At 39.9% G+C, this 13918-nt stretch overlaps 1 protein-coding gene across 1 annotated transcript; it reads left to right on the top strand.

Annotated features, from left to right (window-relative positions):
• The first annotated feature begins 1719 nt into the window (after positions 1-1719).
• On the top strand, positions 1720-2633 carry LOC106735353 (60S ribosomal protein L9). Its single transcript, XM_014589530.2, has 2 exons — positions 1720-2110; positions 2439-2633. Exons 1-2 carry the CDS (start codon positions 1724-1726, stop codon positions 2631-2633), a joined length of 582 nt encoding a protein of 193 aa, XP_014445016.1. The 5' UTR covers positions 1720-1723.
• Positions 2634-13918: the final 11285 nt, after the last annotated feature.

Raw genomic sequence — 13918 nt, forward strand, 5'->3', positions numbered from 1 at the left:
CATCCCTAAACAAAACATACTACTATTGCAGCAGAATTGTAATACTATTATTGTAAGTATATGTCCTTTTGCAACTTGCTACCCACCCCCCATGTAATGTTTATGAGATGTTGCTGCAGGTAGCTCTAGTTCATTCATTTCATTGCTGGTTATTACACTACAGTGTAAACATACAGAATTATTCATTTTAACTTCAGTGAGCACTTATATGCTTCCGGAATGTTTTTCTATTACAAACATTGCTGCTATTACTGTACCTGCTTCCTGTGCCCACATGCGTATTTTTTCTCGAGGCTCTGTGCTAGCTGTAGAATTGTTGGATCAAAGGTATGCTTATCTTCAAGTATCCCTCATATGCCGCCAAATTATTCTCCAAAGGGGTTGTGCTCATTCACACTCCCCCAGCAGATAAATTCCCATTCTAGTATTTTCATAACTAAACTTTTGAAAATCTTACCATCTTATTTTAATTTGCATGTCTTTGACTACCAGTTAGGCAGAAGAGCCTGGTAAGTAGTTTTTTGTTTGTTTGTTTGTTTGTTTGTTTGTTTCCTGAGCACTGCCTGCTACTATTTAGCAACACTTTTCTCTTGAGTTGTCTTTTTCTTATTAATTATTGGAGTTCTTTGCGTATTCTTTCTAATAACTATATCAAATCTATGGATGATGGGGCTGGCATGTGGGGTGGTGGTTATGGTGCTAGACTCCCACATGGCCAACAGCAGTTCAAGTTCCTGACCTGGTGGTTTGCTTTCTCATTTTCCCTCTCTCTGGTGAATTCACATGCCCCGTAGCAAATTAAAACATAATAATACTGATAAATAAAAATAATTCTATGGATCATAAAGTAGAGGGTTTTTAAAAAGTTTATTTAATTTAGTTCTTCTTCTATGCATGAAAGAGATAGAGAGGGAGAGACAAAAAGCATTCCCGACAGCATCTTGATGCCACCAGCCACCCCAGGCACAGTCAGCCACAGATTATGGGCCCATGCATGAGAAGGTTTCCCAATGCAAATCTGAAGCCTTCCTGTGTGGGTCGGCCTTGCAGAGTGTCACATTTTACTGATGTACCATGATCTGGCCTCTGTACAACAGGCTTATGTTTAACTTTGAGGGAAACTTCCAGAGGGAAACTCCCCTTATATGGCATAAGAATTCTAGTTGCTCCATATTCTTAACATTTGATATGGTTGGTCTTCTTAATATTAGCTACTCTACAGGGACACAGTGAAAACATTGCAGCTTTTATTTGAATTTCACTGATAATTTATAATGTTGGGCATTTTTCATTTGCTTCTTGGCCATTTGTATATATTCCATGAGAAATGTCTATTCAGAGCTCTTGCTCACTTTTTAAAAAAATAATTATTTATTTAATTTTATTTATTCATTCATTTATTTTAATTTGACCACAAGTTGAAACAGAGAGTGAGAAAGAGAGGGAGGGAAAGTGAGAAAGCAAGACACCAGGTCCGGGACTCAAACCGTGGTCAGCTATGTGGGAGTGTCCAGCACCTTAACCACCATGCCACTTGCTGGTCCCAGATCTCTTGCTTGCTTTTTAAAATTAGGTGATAATTTAATTATTGAGTTGAAGTTATCTATGTATTCTAGGTATATTCTAGATAAATGTATTAGGGATTTTTTTTATCACAGTGGGTAGCTTGTCTATTTTGTTTTTTAAAGAATTTTTTGGGCTCTTTGCTGTGCCTTCTGCGAGGATGAAGACCATTCTCAGCAACCAGACCATCGACATTCCCGAGAACATCTACGTCACCCTGAAGGGACGCACCTTTATCATGAAGGGGCCCAGAGGATCCCTGCGGAGGGACTTCTACCACATCAATGTTGAACTCAGTCTCCTTAGAAAGAAAAAGAAGAGGCTGAGGGTTGACAAATGGTGGGGAAACAGAAAGGAACTGGCTACCATTCACACTGTCTGTAGTCATGTCCAGAACATGATCAAGGGGGTTACATTGGGCTTCCGTGATGAGATGAGGTCTGTGAACGCTCATTTCCCCATTAATGTTATCACTCAGGAGAACGGGTCTCTTGCTGAAATCCGAAATTTCTCAGGTGAAAAATATATCCAGAGAGACCAGCAGATAGCATAATGGCTATGTCACTGGACTCCCATGTAGTCGACCATGGTTCGAGTCCCAGACCCAGTGGCTTAAACTCATGCTGGGTGCGTGTGTGCATACCCAAGATCCCGAGAGGAGAATGGAGGACTCCAACACCTCAATCACCACGCCACTTGCTGACCCTAGTAATTTCCTTTTTTCTCTTCCTTTCTTTCTTTTTTTCTTTCTTCTTTCATTCTTTCTCTTTTTAAAAAATTACCAGAGGGTATGTGGGCTCACCAGAGAGAGAGAGAGAGAGAGAGAGAGAACCTCTCCAAAAAATAAAAGAAAATATATCCGGAGAGTTTGAAAGAGACCAGGTGTTGCTTGTTCAGTATCTCAAGCCCAGAAAGATGAGTTGATCCTTGAAGGCAATGATATTGAACTTGTTTCAAATTCAGCTGCTTTGATACAACGAGCCATGACAGTTAAACGTAAGGATATAAGAAAATTCTTGGCTGGTATCTCCATCTCTGAGAAGGGTACAGTTCGGCAGCCTGATGAGTAAGATCTAAGAGTTCTCCAGCTACAGTAACAGGCTGGATGATTTCCAAGGCCTTTTTTAAATGACATTTTAAAGATGATAATAAAAGACAACAATTGATTTGGGAAAAAAAATTTTTTGGAGAGGTTTTTTGCAATAGGGCGCATGCCCTATTTGGACACACATCCATGTGCACCTGGGATGTTATCAGGCCATGTGAGATCTGGTCCCACGTGCAGTTACTACTGTTAACTGCTACACTACAGGGCTGGCTCTTTCTATGAACTTTTTGAAATTCCTTTACATTTTTCCATTCAGTAATTTGTTTGTTTGTTTTCGTTTGTCTGTTTTTAAAAATAATTATTTATTTAATTTTATTTATTATTATCTTAATTTGACTAGAGATAGAGAGAGAAACAGAAAGGGAAAGTGAGAAAGCAAGCCACCAGGTTTGGGACTCAAGCTGTCGTGGACCATGTGAGAGTCCAACACCTCAATCACCAGGCCACCTGCTGGCCCCAATAATTTCCTTTTCTTTCTTTCTTCCTTCTTTCTTTCTTCCACTTTTTAAAAAATTACCAGAGGGTATATGGGCTCACCAGAGAGAGAGAGAGAGAACCCTGCTAGGATGTGGTATGCTACAATTCTTCTTTCCCTGTACATTCTGTCAGGATCTTGGGAACTCTTGCACATGTGCCTGGAATGTTTTTCAGGCTGCTGGGGCTAGGACTTGAACCGTGGTTGGCCACAGAGGATATGACTCCTTTAACCAGTAGGTATGAGGCTGGCCTCAGTTCTATAATTTTTTATCAAGTATAGTTTTTGTATGATTTCCCCTTCTCTATTGAAATTCTCCATTTGTTCCTTCAATATGTTTATGTTTTCCTTTAAGTCATTGGACATATTTATAAAGTCTTTTAAAAATAATTTTCTATTTAATTTTATTTATTATTATTATTATTATTTATTTTGACCAAGGAGAGACAGACAGAGCAAAAGCAAGCCAGCCATCCCAGGACTCGAACCACGGTTGGCCATGTGGGAGTCCAGCACCTTACCCACCATGCCACTTACTGGACCCTATAAAGCCTTTAATCTATTACTTCCATCATCTCTACGGCCTCTGAATCTGCTTTTTTAAACTGATTTAATTCATGGTTAAGGGTACCATTTTCTTGCTTTTTCCCATGTTTAGTAATTTGATTAGTTACTGGACATTGCGAGTGTTGCATTGCTGAGTGTAAAAATGTTATTCATTCATTTTTTTTCAGCATGTTGAGTTTTTGTACACAGCTAAAGAGCATATATGTATGTTTCAAAATAAACATAAATATTATTAAGAATATAATTATTATTACTTTGCATTATTTTTTGAATATAGGATATATTCCTCTGTGGTACAAATACTATCACATACTATCAAAATGCTGTACTTTAACTAATCCTTCTCCATGTAATTATGTTACCAGCTCCAGACAGAGTTGGGTACTTTTGTATTTCAGAATTCCTTTTATCATTTTGATTTTTTCAAGTTTATTTATTTCTTCCATGTATGAAAGAGAGCAAGCACTACCAATAGATAACAATAATAAAAAGCACAAAAGTTATAAAGCTATTCCAACAATACCAAAATCACTAGTGAGCAAAGAGGACAAATGTAGATAAAATGCTATTGTAAGTGAGCAGCTAATTCCCCCATAAGGTTGTCTCTTGATGTGGTCTCGTAGGTAAAGGCAGATTCCCACGTGGGAAAGAACTTCGAGATTATTAACATAATTGGCCAACTGCAGTTACACAATGCTTCATGGTGCTGAAGCCATATGGGAAGGCCCTAGTTCGTATTCCAAGGTCTTCCTGTACACACCAGTGCCCCTGGTACTCTCTGGCTGTGGCTGGGTGGATAGCAATGTGAACACCTTTGTAGGAGTGCTTCTCTCTCTCTCTCTCTCAGAAAAAAATGAATTAACCTAAAAAAACATAATGTGGACGGGACCAGCAGTTAGCGTAATGGCTATGTTGCTGGACTCCCACGTAGTCGACCGTGGTTCGAGTCCCGGACCCGGTGGCTTAAACTCATGTCGGGCTCCTGTGCGTGCGTGCCCAAGATCCTGAGAGGAGAATGGAGAAGGGATTGTGGGATGGCCATCCCCTCTGGGGGGTGATTTCTCGCTTTCTGTCTCTCTGTCTCTCTCTGTCTGTCTGGCGAGCGCATGCGCCCTATAGCAAAAATCTCTCCAAAAGAAAAAAAAATAATGTGGATGCATGCAAATGGTGCAAGAGTTAGAATTTCCAAAAGTTGAAGACTAAGCATATTTTCTTTTATACCTGGAAGATTTCTGGGAAAACTCTATCCTTTTTTTTTTTTTTTTTTTGGAGAGGTTTTTGCTATAGGGTGTGTGCACTTGCTAGACCGACAGAGAGACAGAGAGATAGAAAGAGAGAAATCCCCCCCCCCAGGGGGGATGGACACACCGCAATCCCTTCTCCTCCATTCTCCTCTCGGTATCTTGGACATGCACGCACACGTGGCCAGAGTGAGTTTTAAGCCACCGGGTCCAGGATGCAGGGAGTTCAGTGATGCAGCCATTACGCTAACTGCTAACTGCTGGTCCCAGAAAACTCTATCCTTTAACATACAAATAAATGTTAACAAACTACTAATGTGAGTACCCCCTTTTCTCCTACCAGATGCTTTACATTTGTACTTCTACATCCTTTCTCTCTCACTAAGTTTTCTTTCAGTTCTCCTTTTACTAGAGAGAAAGGATAGAGAAACAAACATATGTTGTCTCTCAAAATGTCAATTCTTGTCTTTCTAACTAACTTCTTTCAATTCTTCAGTTGGACTCACTTTGGTTTGCTTCCCATCTGCCAATAGCCACCAGGGAAGACTGTCCACTAACCCTCAGTTTCCCTACTTGAGTAGAGAGTCTTGAAAACTATTGTTATGTTATGAAGTAACATGCTCTTATAGTAAGAAATATAGAGACATAATATTCTTCTGTAGTTGTAGCATGCACACATAAATCTTAACATTTCAAAGTACATTTGCTATATAAAAGATACATTCTCTTATAATGGGGGATACACGTGACTATACAATTGTCAAACCCATAGAACGTGTAACACTAAGAGTGAGCCCTGTGTGGGATATTGAATGTTGGGGAGGGGAAAGCCATGGGTGTGGGGGACAGGAACTATGTGAGATGTCAGTACACTTTATACACAATTTTTTTCTGTACTAAATTGCACTAAAAATAAAGTCTATTAAATTAAAAAATATATGTATGAGCAATCTGCCATTTTTACTTAGTAATATTAGATTATCAGGAAAGACATGATGTATTTTTCTATGCAAAAATGCATCATGGGGACCAGCAGGTGGTATTGTGGTTAAGGCTCTGGATATTCCCACATGGCAGACCACGGTTTGAGTCCCAGACTTGGTGGTGTGATTTCTCAGTTTCCTTCTCTCTCTCAGTCTCTCTCTGTGTCTCTCTCTGGTCAAATTTTTTAAAAAATGAATGAATAAATTTAAAAATTAAATAATTCTTAAAAAAAATGCATCATGATTTTTCTGATGACCTAATATTATATGCCATATAGTATCCTATCTTATTGATATTCTTTTGAACTTTAGCTTTTTAAATCTTCTATATTGCTACTGAATGTTCTTATAGCCAACTCATCACTATTTCTAAGTTTAAAAAGAATCATAGACAAAAATAACATTTAAGAATAGACAAAAGCACATTTAAGAAAGCTTGATACTCAGCATCATCTCCATTGAGAACATAATAAATATTTGTTGGTTGAATGAATGAAAACTGGTAGCTTTTCATAGGGAGAGAGGGAGGGAGTGAAGTGTCAAAACCACTATTTTTCATATTTAAGAAATAAAAGAATGAAAAAATTTTAATATTTTTCATATATTCCCTACCATCCCAGCATCCAAAGAGAGGAGGCCCTTCTCCAAGGGGAGAATCTCAGATGTCAAGCCGTTGTTGAAATGTCTATGTTATTACCCCCTCCTGCATTGAGCCTCACTGCCCTGGGTGCCTTGTGATCTGTACCAGAGGATGTACTGATGAAGAAGGCAGGTATATTCAACTTCTGTGGCAGAAAACTTAACTGAGGAATTTCAGATTCTCAGAATGAGGGTCAGGTTAGCAGGGGCTTAGTTATCAGAGTTGTGCCTGGGCACCTTGGAGCCTGCTTTTCCACTTACTGTCTTTATGGACGGGGCTACTGATGCCTCTGAGTCTCGGTGCTGTCATCCATTCTAATCAACTGGGAAGACAAAGGGATATGTGTGTCCAGTGCTTATCACAATGCCTATCACATAGTAAATGTTCATGAAATATGTGATCCCTCCTTCTTTTGTAACCAGAAGGTAGCATGATGCTATGGATGAACTGAGCTATGATATTCTTTCTCAGTGTAAACGCTATTGTAGTTCCCTACATATAAAAATCCTACCTGGGAACAACCTGTACACATACATGACAATGGCGGCCTTCTCAACCCCTTCCCTGATCTCATCCACCAAACCACTTGCTGCTATCCTTGTGGGAACCTCCTGGTCTGGTCCAACCAGCACTCCCATGGGACAGAGCACTACAGACATTCCTTTCTAAGTGTCCTCACCACTACCATTCTTTGTACCTCTTGCCAGCCAGTGTTGTCACAGTCCCCCACCAACCTATGATGCCCCCCACCCTGGGATGGCTCCAACCCCATGCCGTCTAAAGTTGCCACCTCTCAACACCCTGTTCCTGTGGGCTGGGCCTGCATGGCCTCAGCATTCCCAGTTAGAGCTGGAGCAATTTCCCAGAATCACCTATCTACAAATAGCAGGGAGGTTCATCACATTGTCCCTTGAGTTATTTTGTGACAAGCAAGTTGATAAACTAAGATTGCCTGTGATCACAACACACTATGAAATCGGAATACCTGGTTTCTAGTTCTCATTTGGCCACTGACTAGCCAAGGCCTTTGGCTGAGTCATTTTGTCTCTCTGTGCTTCAGTTTCTGAAGATGTAAAATAAGGAGATTGGACTAAATAATTCCCCTGGTTAAGCATTCATCTCGTGCCAGCCCCTGTGGCATTCTTCTTATACATGATGAGGAGAAAATAGGAGCCTGTACTGAAAGTCTCAACCCTAAGGCTCTACAGAGTTACAGAAATACTAATGCATTGAACCCCTCAGCCCTTGGGGTTATCCAGCAAAAGCTCGATTGCTTTTGTATGCCAGGCCCAGGCTTCTTTGACATAAAATAATGGTAGCTTTTATATGTGATACAGCATCATCTCTTTAATCTTCACGACAAAGTATTATTAATAAGATTAAATGATGGGACCAACGGATGGCAGAATGGTTACATCACTGGACTTCCACATGGCCAACCATGGTTCGAGTCCTGGACCTGGAGGCTTGAAACTCAAACTAGGCACATGTTTATGGATGCCCAAAATCCCAAGAGGAGAATAAAGAAAGGATTGCAGTGTGGCCATACCCCTCCAGGGGGAGGGTGTGATTTCTTGCTTTCTGTCTCTCTGTCTTTCTGTGTCTCTCCAGTGAGTGCACATACCCTAAAGGAAAAATCTTTCTAAAAAATGGCATAGGTTGCCTAGTTAGTAAATGTGATTTGAGATCAGAGCTTATCTCTAATGTGGTATATATTTTCTGCCTTAGTGTGTTATTCTCAACCACCTCTAATCTCTTTCCCACCTTTATAACTCTAAATAGACTCTTCGGGCTAGTCTGAGAACATTTCTAATGTTGATAGGGAAGCAGGTTTAGATATCCTAACAATTGACTCTCAAATGAAGAACTTACAGACATACACAATCCAACCCAATATAACCTACGTGCGTATGTGTAAAATAACAGTAAATTAAGTCAGTCATTTTTAGCCACACTCTCAGCTACTCCTTTCTTGTCCCCTGCCCTGTTCACGTCCTACTTTCAATAGCCTGATCTCAGTCACTCAGGCTCTCTTGCCTCCTAGCCATGACAGTTCAACTGTCCTGCAACCCTACTCACTCTTACCAGCGTCAAAAGTTAGTGGTTCTTGTAAAATGCCTCCAAATCGGTCCTTTCACTTAAAAGTTTCACTACCACCCCTCAAGCCATTCTATCTCCCCCTTCCCCCGCAGCAACAGAGACAGTCTTGCCCTGTCCTTCCAACTGGTCAGTGAGTATGATTCAGGCACATCCTATGGGACACCAAGAACCAAGACAGGAGCAGGAACAGGTTTCTAAGCCCTGGCAGCCCCCACAAATGTGAAGAGAGAGACCAGCACCAAAAGGCATGAAGTTCATGATGTCAGTGATACAAAAAACTTTCTTACTTCGATCGAGGACAACGGGCGCTTTCTGGGACCATGGAAACTGTAGGACACCTCAGGAAAGTGGAAATGATACAGTGCCCATCCTGAGTGAAGACAGAAATGTGTGGAGAGAGTCAGAGTCATTCTCTAAATCTGAAATCAGTGCTCACCAGCCACCAATGCATCTCAAGAGAGAGGTCAAAGTACCTCTGTTAAGCTGGTAAGTTCATCTAACACAGATTGGGGACAAGGAAAGATGCTGGGAACTCTGGGGTAGGGATCTGAGGACTTTGTTACCCTTCAAATTCTAGACTCTGAGAGTCCCAGCCCTTTTTTCAGTTTTTGCCTTGGGCTCTGCAAGATTCCTTATTGTCTTTTAGTCCCTGCTCCTTCCTATTGGGACTAGGAGTGAACCTCTGTTCCTTATTAACTAAAGAACCTGGCTGAGATGATTATTGACAAATTGCCATGAAGAGTCCTTCACCTTGTGGGTTGGCAGGTGGTATGGTGGTTAAGGATGCTGGACTCCAACATGGCCAACCACAGTTTGAGTCCTGGACCTGGTGGCTTGCTCTCTCTCTCTCTCTCATTCTGTCCCTTTCTGGTCAAATTAAATAATAAATAAATAAAGTTAAATAAAAGAATTCTTTTAAAAAAAGTGTCCTTCACCTCCTAGCACTAGAACTTTTGGGTTGGCAGTTTGTGGAAGATAGATCCTCAAACAACTGCAGGGCAACCACAGCCTTTTGGGAAACTGCCTAGCACATAGAACATTTGTTTAAGTAAATTACAAAAACAAGGCAGGCAAGGATCACATTAAAAGACCCTGGAGCATATGTTCCCATGAGGCACCACAACTGTAGGCGTCCAGGCAACAGCAGCCTCCTAATCAGAAAAGAAGGTAAGATGTTGATCAGACCTGGAGGTCACAAAACAGAGTTGCATACAAGTTCTGTAACTGCAGATGTGGAAGTCACCAATAAGCCTTTTCAGACAGACAAATGAGTCTTTTCAGACATATCCCCAAGTCACACAGTTTCAGAACTGACAAGCATGTGGCACACATGCACCCACTGACCATCCACGTCACTGAATAGAAATGTTGCTGACAAGGTAGGAGTTTTTTCCACTGAACCCAGCTCTAGAATCCTTCATGAAACAGTGCTCCATGAAGTGATTACGAGACAGGAGAGTCATTCCAAAGTGAGTCAAGGGACATTCCAGACATCTAAAATCTGAAAGACAAGAAGCCACTCAGAGACTGGATCTGAACCAGTTGGAACCAAGATGGCGCCTAGCCTTCAGACTCATTATACTCTAATTGTGTGGTATTAGCACGCTAGATAACACTCCCATCTGCACCATGGTGGTTTGGAATAACAATGGCAATGATTGAACCTACCCTAATGAAACCAGAAAATGGGAGGGACAGTAGTTCCAGGAAAACCACTACCAGAGAAGTCATAAACTATCTCTTGATTAGCTTGGCATTAAGCCAAACCATATAAGCCAGACACCCACTGAGATTTGGGGTTGCTCTGCCAATGAGGTAGCCCGTCTACCTTTCCTCCCAGGTAACGTTCTCCTCTCCTCGTAAAACGAATGAAACTGTCCACCCATCCCTCATGTGGCTGCTTCACTTCTGGAATAGTCCATTCTGTACACTTTCCTTAATAAACTTGCTTACACTCTCCCTCAATGGCTCGCTCTTGAATTCTTTCCTGTGCAAAGCCAAGACTCTCATATCTCAGGAAGAGAACATCATAGGATGAATCTTCTCAGTAATAATTATAAGCCAAAAAGTTGTCATTTTGCAACAAAACATACTATGGCCCCTGATGTAACATACTCCCTCATTTCAAAAGTGAGGAAACTGAGGTTCAGTAAAGTTCACTTACATTTTCATGCCACATAGTTATTTGATAAAAGAGCTCAACGTTTTGACTCCTTACCCACTATTTTTCCTAGTAAGCTATCTCTGACCCTCGAAATATTCATGTTCAATAACGTCATCTTGGAAACTCAAGAGCCTACCTAGCATTTATGATGCAAACGGTTCCTTATGAAAGACTAGCATCCACCTCAAAACAGATGAAATGGAGGCCCAGAATTTTGGTACTCATCAGTAATTTAAAATCAAGGGGAACCATTGTAGGTGAGAGCCAAGCTTTGGTATAATTCTCTTTTTAATTCTTATTTTTACCTCTTTTGCCTCTCTCATACTCTTTCTAGAAGAGTCTAGCAACTGAACCTAAATGACCATATAAATGGCAAATGACTGGGAGAGATAAACGCTGAAGCAAGAGAATAATTTCTTTCTGACATTTTCTGATTGATTTCTGTTGGCTTGAGCTTTATGCTTTGTAACAAGAGCATCTTTTGTGTGTATTTTGTTCTCTTTGATTGTTCAACTTCTCATGAGGGGGAAAAAACTTCATTTTTGTCTGTTTTGCACTCCATAGATTAAATTTTTTTTTCACCACACTAATATACTACATTGCTGAAAGAAGATAATTACGTGATGAAATTAAGACATTCTGCAATTATATCTTGTAATATCATTAATTTCCAGATGCACACAAATTATATCTACCTCAAGAAGAATAGTAATTTCCTTTGTTTCCTTCACAAAAGCAGGTAATAACAATCTTTCTCCTGCAATTATTTTAGACAAATTTTCCAATTTGTTATCTTAGACCTCTCAGAGCAGTAATGATACATTATCTGAAGTTTCAAGTTTTACTTTTGTCTTTGTATTCCTAATGATCTTTTAGATTGAAAATGCTGTTTTCTTTTTGAAAAAGCATTGACACTCATTGTCATATCTCTCTAGTCTCTTCATAATCTGAGGAGAGAAATCATTAATGGTAATGAATGAATGTGGGCTTATTGAAAAAATGATACCACAGATAGCTTGTCCCTATCTACGCCAACACAAGAACGGTTTTGTGCAAGATATAAACAGACAAAATTAATGGCACAGAACAAAAAAGCTTAGAGAAGCATACCCGTGAGCAGCTTATAAAGTTATTCCAATCTTTATTAGAATTTTGTATTTACAACAAATCAACAAATATTATTGAGCCCTTATTCCATGAAAAAAACACTGTGTCAGGAAGTACAAATGTTATTGGACTCTCTCAGAGTCCATAGTTTAGCTGGGGAGTCAAGAATGAAAGAATCAATATGGAAGAATGAACAGCAATATAAAGGAAAAATTGCATCCACATTGCAGGACCAATATCTAAGTGACTCTTAAGGAAAGGCATTCTGTGAGCTCAGAGGCAAGAGAGAACTCAGAGCTTGGGACTTCTGGGAAGAGTTCCTGAACAGGAAAGACATAGACTGAACTAAATATAAGAAAAAAGGGCCGTGACCAAGACTTGCCTTGCCTGGCCTCACTTTACTTCTGTTTTCTATTTCCTCTTTGCAAAATCACTAACTCTCAAAGATTCAATTACTGTATCTCTCAGGTAAATCCACAGGTCTAAGTCCTCACCAATTCTGTCTCTCTGCTTGGACACTGGATCCCATTATACCCAAATCCATGCCTGCCTTTCTATTCTGGTATATCCATGCAGGATCGCTAGTTTTCTTTTCTATCCATGCAGGCCTGCTATATGCTAGTTTCGGGAAACTTGCTCTTAGTCAGAAGTCATGTAGCACCATTTCTTATCCCTACCACGAATAATTCTTATCATTTGCTAAAATCATGAGTCATGATTGCCATTATACTTTCTCCTTTAGGTGTTTGTGTGCCTGTGCTTGGACGCTGAGAACCAGCCTTGCCCTGTAATTTTACATTATGTGTATTTTACCATAATAATTTAAGCCAGCAGCTTTATTTGTATTGCACGATGCTATCCTCTTGACCACAGCAAGATAAAGAAGATGGTGATGATGAATAAGTTGGTTCTAGCGCAGTTTTTTTTCCTTGTCTGTAAAGCATTTAACCCCCCCTGTACACAGCTCATTCCTTTTAAAGAAAAAAATTGAAATGTAAGGCTGTGTAAGATTTGTTTTTAAACTGCACAGTGTCTTTTATTTGTATAGTTAACACACTACCGAACGTGTCTTTAGCTAGCCCTGTCCTGGTGGCATTTTCAATAGCCACTAACCTTGCCTGGTGCAGTATGGGGGTTGTAAATTGGCATGGAAGTTTAAAGCAGGTTCTTGTTGGTGCACAGCACAAATTAGTTATATATAAGGATGGTAGTTTTCTCATCTTCAGTTGTCTCTGATGCAGCTTATACGAAATAATTGTTCTGCTAACTGAATACCACTCTGTAATTGCAAAAAAAAAAAATTGCAGCTGTTTTGTTGACATTCTGAACTCTTCTAAGTAAATACAATTTTTTATTAGTAAAAAAAAAAAAAAAAGTGAATGATGAAGTAACTGAGCCAAGAGAAATATAAAGCCTGAGAACAGGGAAGAGGGGCTGCCCTGGTTTTTCTTGTCCCTCAAGATTTGAGTTCAGTCCTTACGAGGCTTGCCTGCTTTCCCAGCCTTCAACTGCTACCCTTATATTAAATTTCCTCTTTGCAACTTAACAATTTCAGTGAGTTTCTGTTATTACACCCAAAGAGCCCTAAGACCCCCCCCACCTCACATGCACACACACACACACACACACACACACACATTTTTAGCTCCTTATGGGCATAGTATATAGGAGAATTCATCTCCTTTTTGTCCCTGGGGCCCATCTAGTCTAGTACTGGATGCTTAGCTGGCATACGAAAGATGTGTATGTTTAAAAGAAGGACGGAAAAATAGAATCAAAACCAACACAGGCAAAAAAACTTTTTGACCTAAGTGAAAACAGACCTAATGGAAGAATTTCCTCTCATTTCTCATAATAATTTAAATCAGGTTGCTTAGGAACCATCTTCCTTAAAATGGTACATTTATGAAAAAAAAATTGTTTTTATTAGAAGCTGTGGATTTCCACGCTAGGTTTTATAACCTCATGCA

The sequence above is a fragment of the Tupaia chinensis genome, unplaced genomic scaffold (assembly GCF_000334495.1).
Source record: "Tupaia chinensis unplaced genomic scaffold, TupChi_1.0 Scaffold000361_2, whole genome shotgun sequence".
Classification (NCBI taxonomy): Eukaryota; Metazoa; Chordata; class Mammalia; order Scandentia; family Tupaiidae; genus Tupaia; species Tupaia belangeri.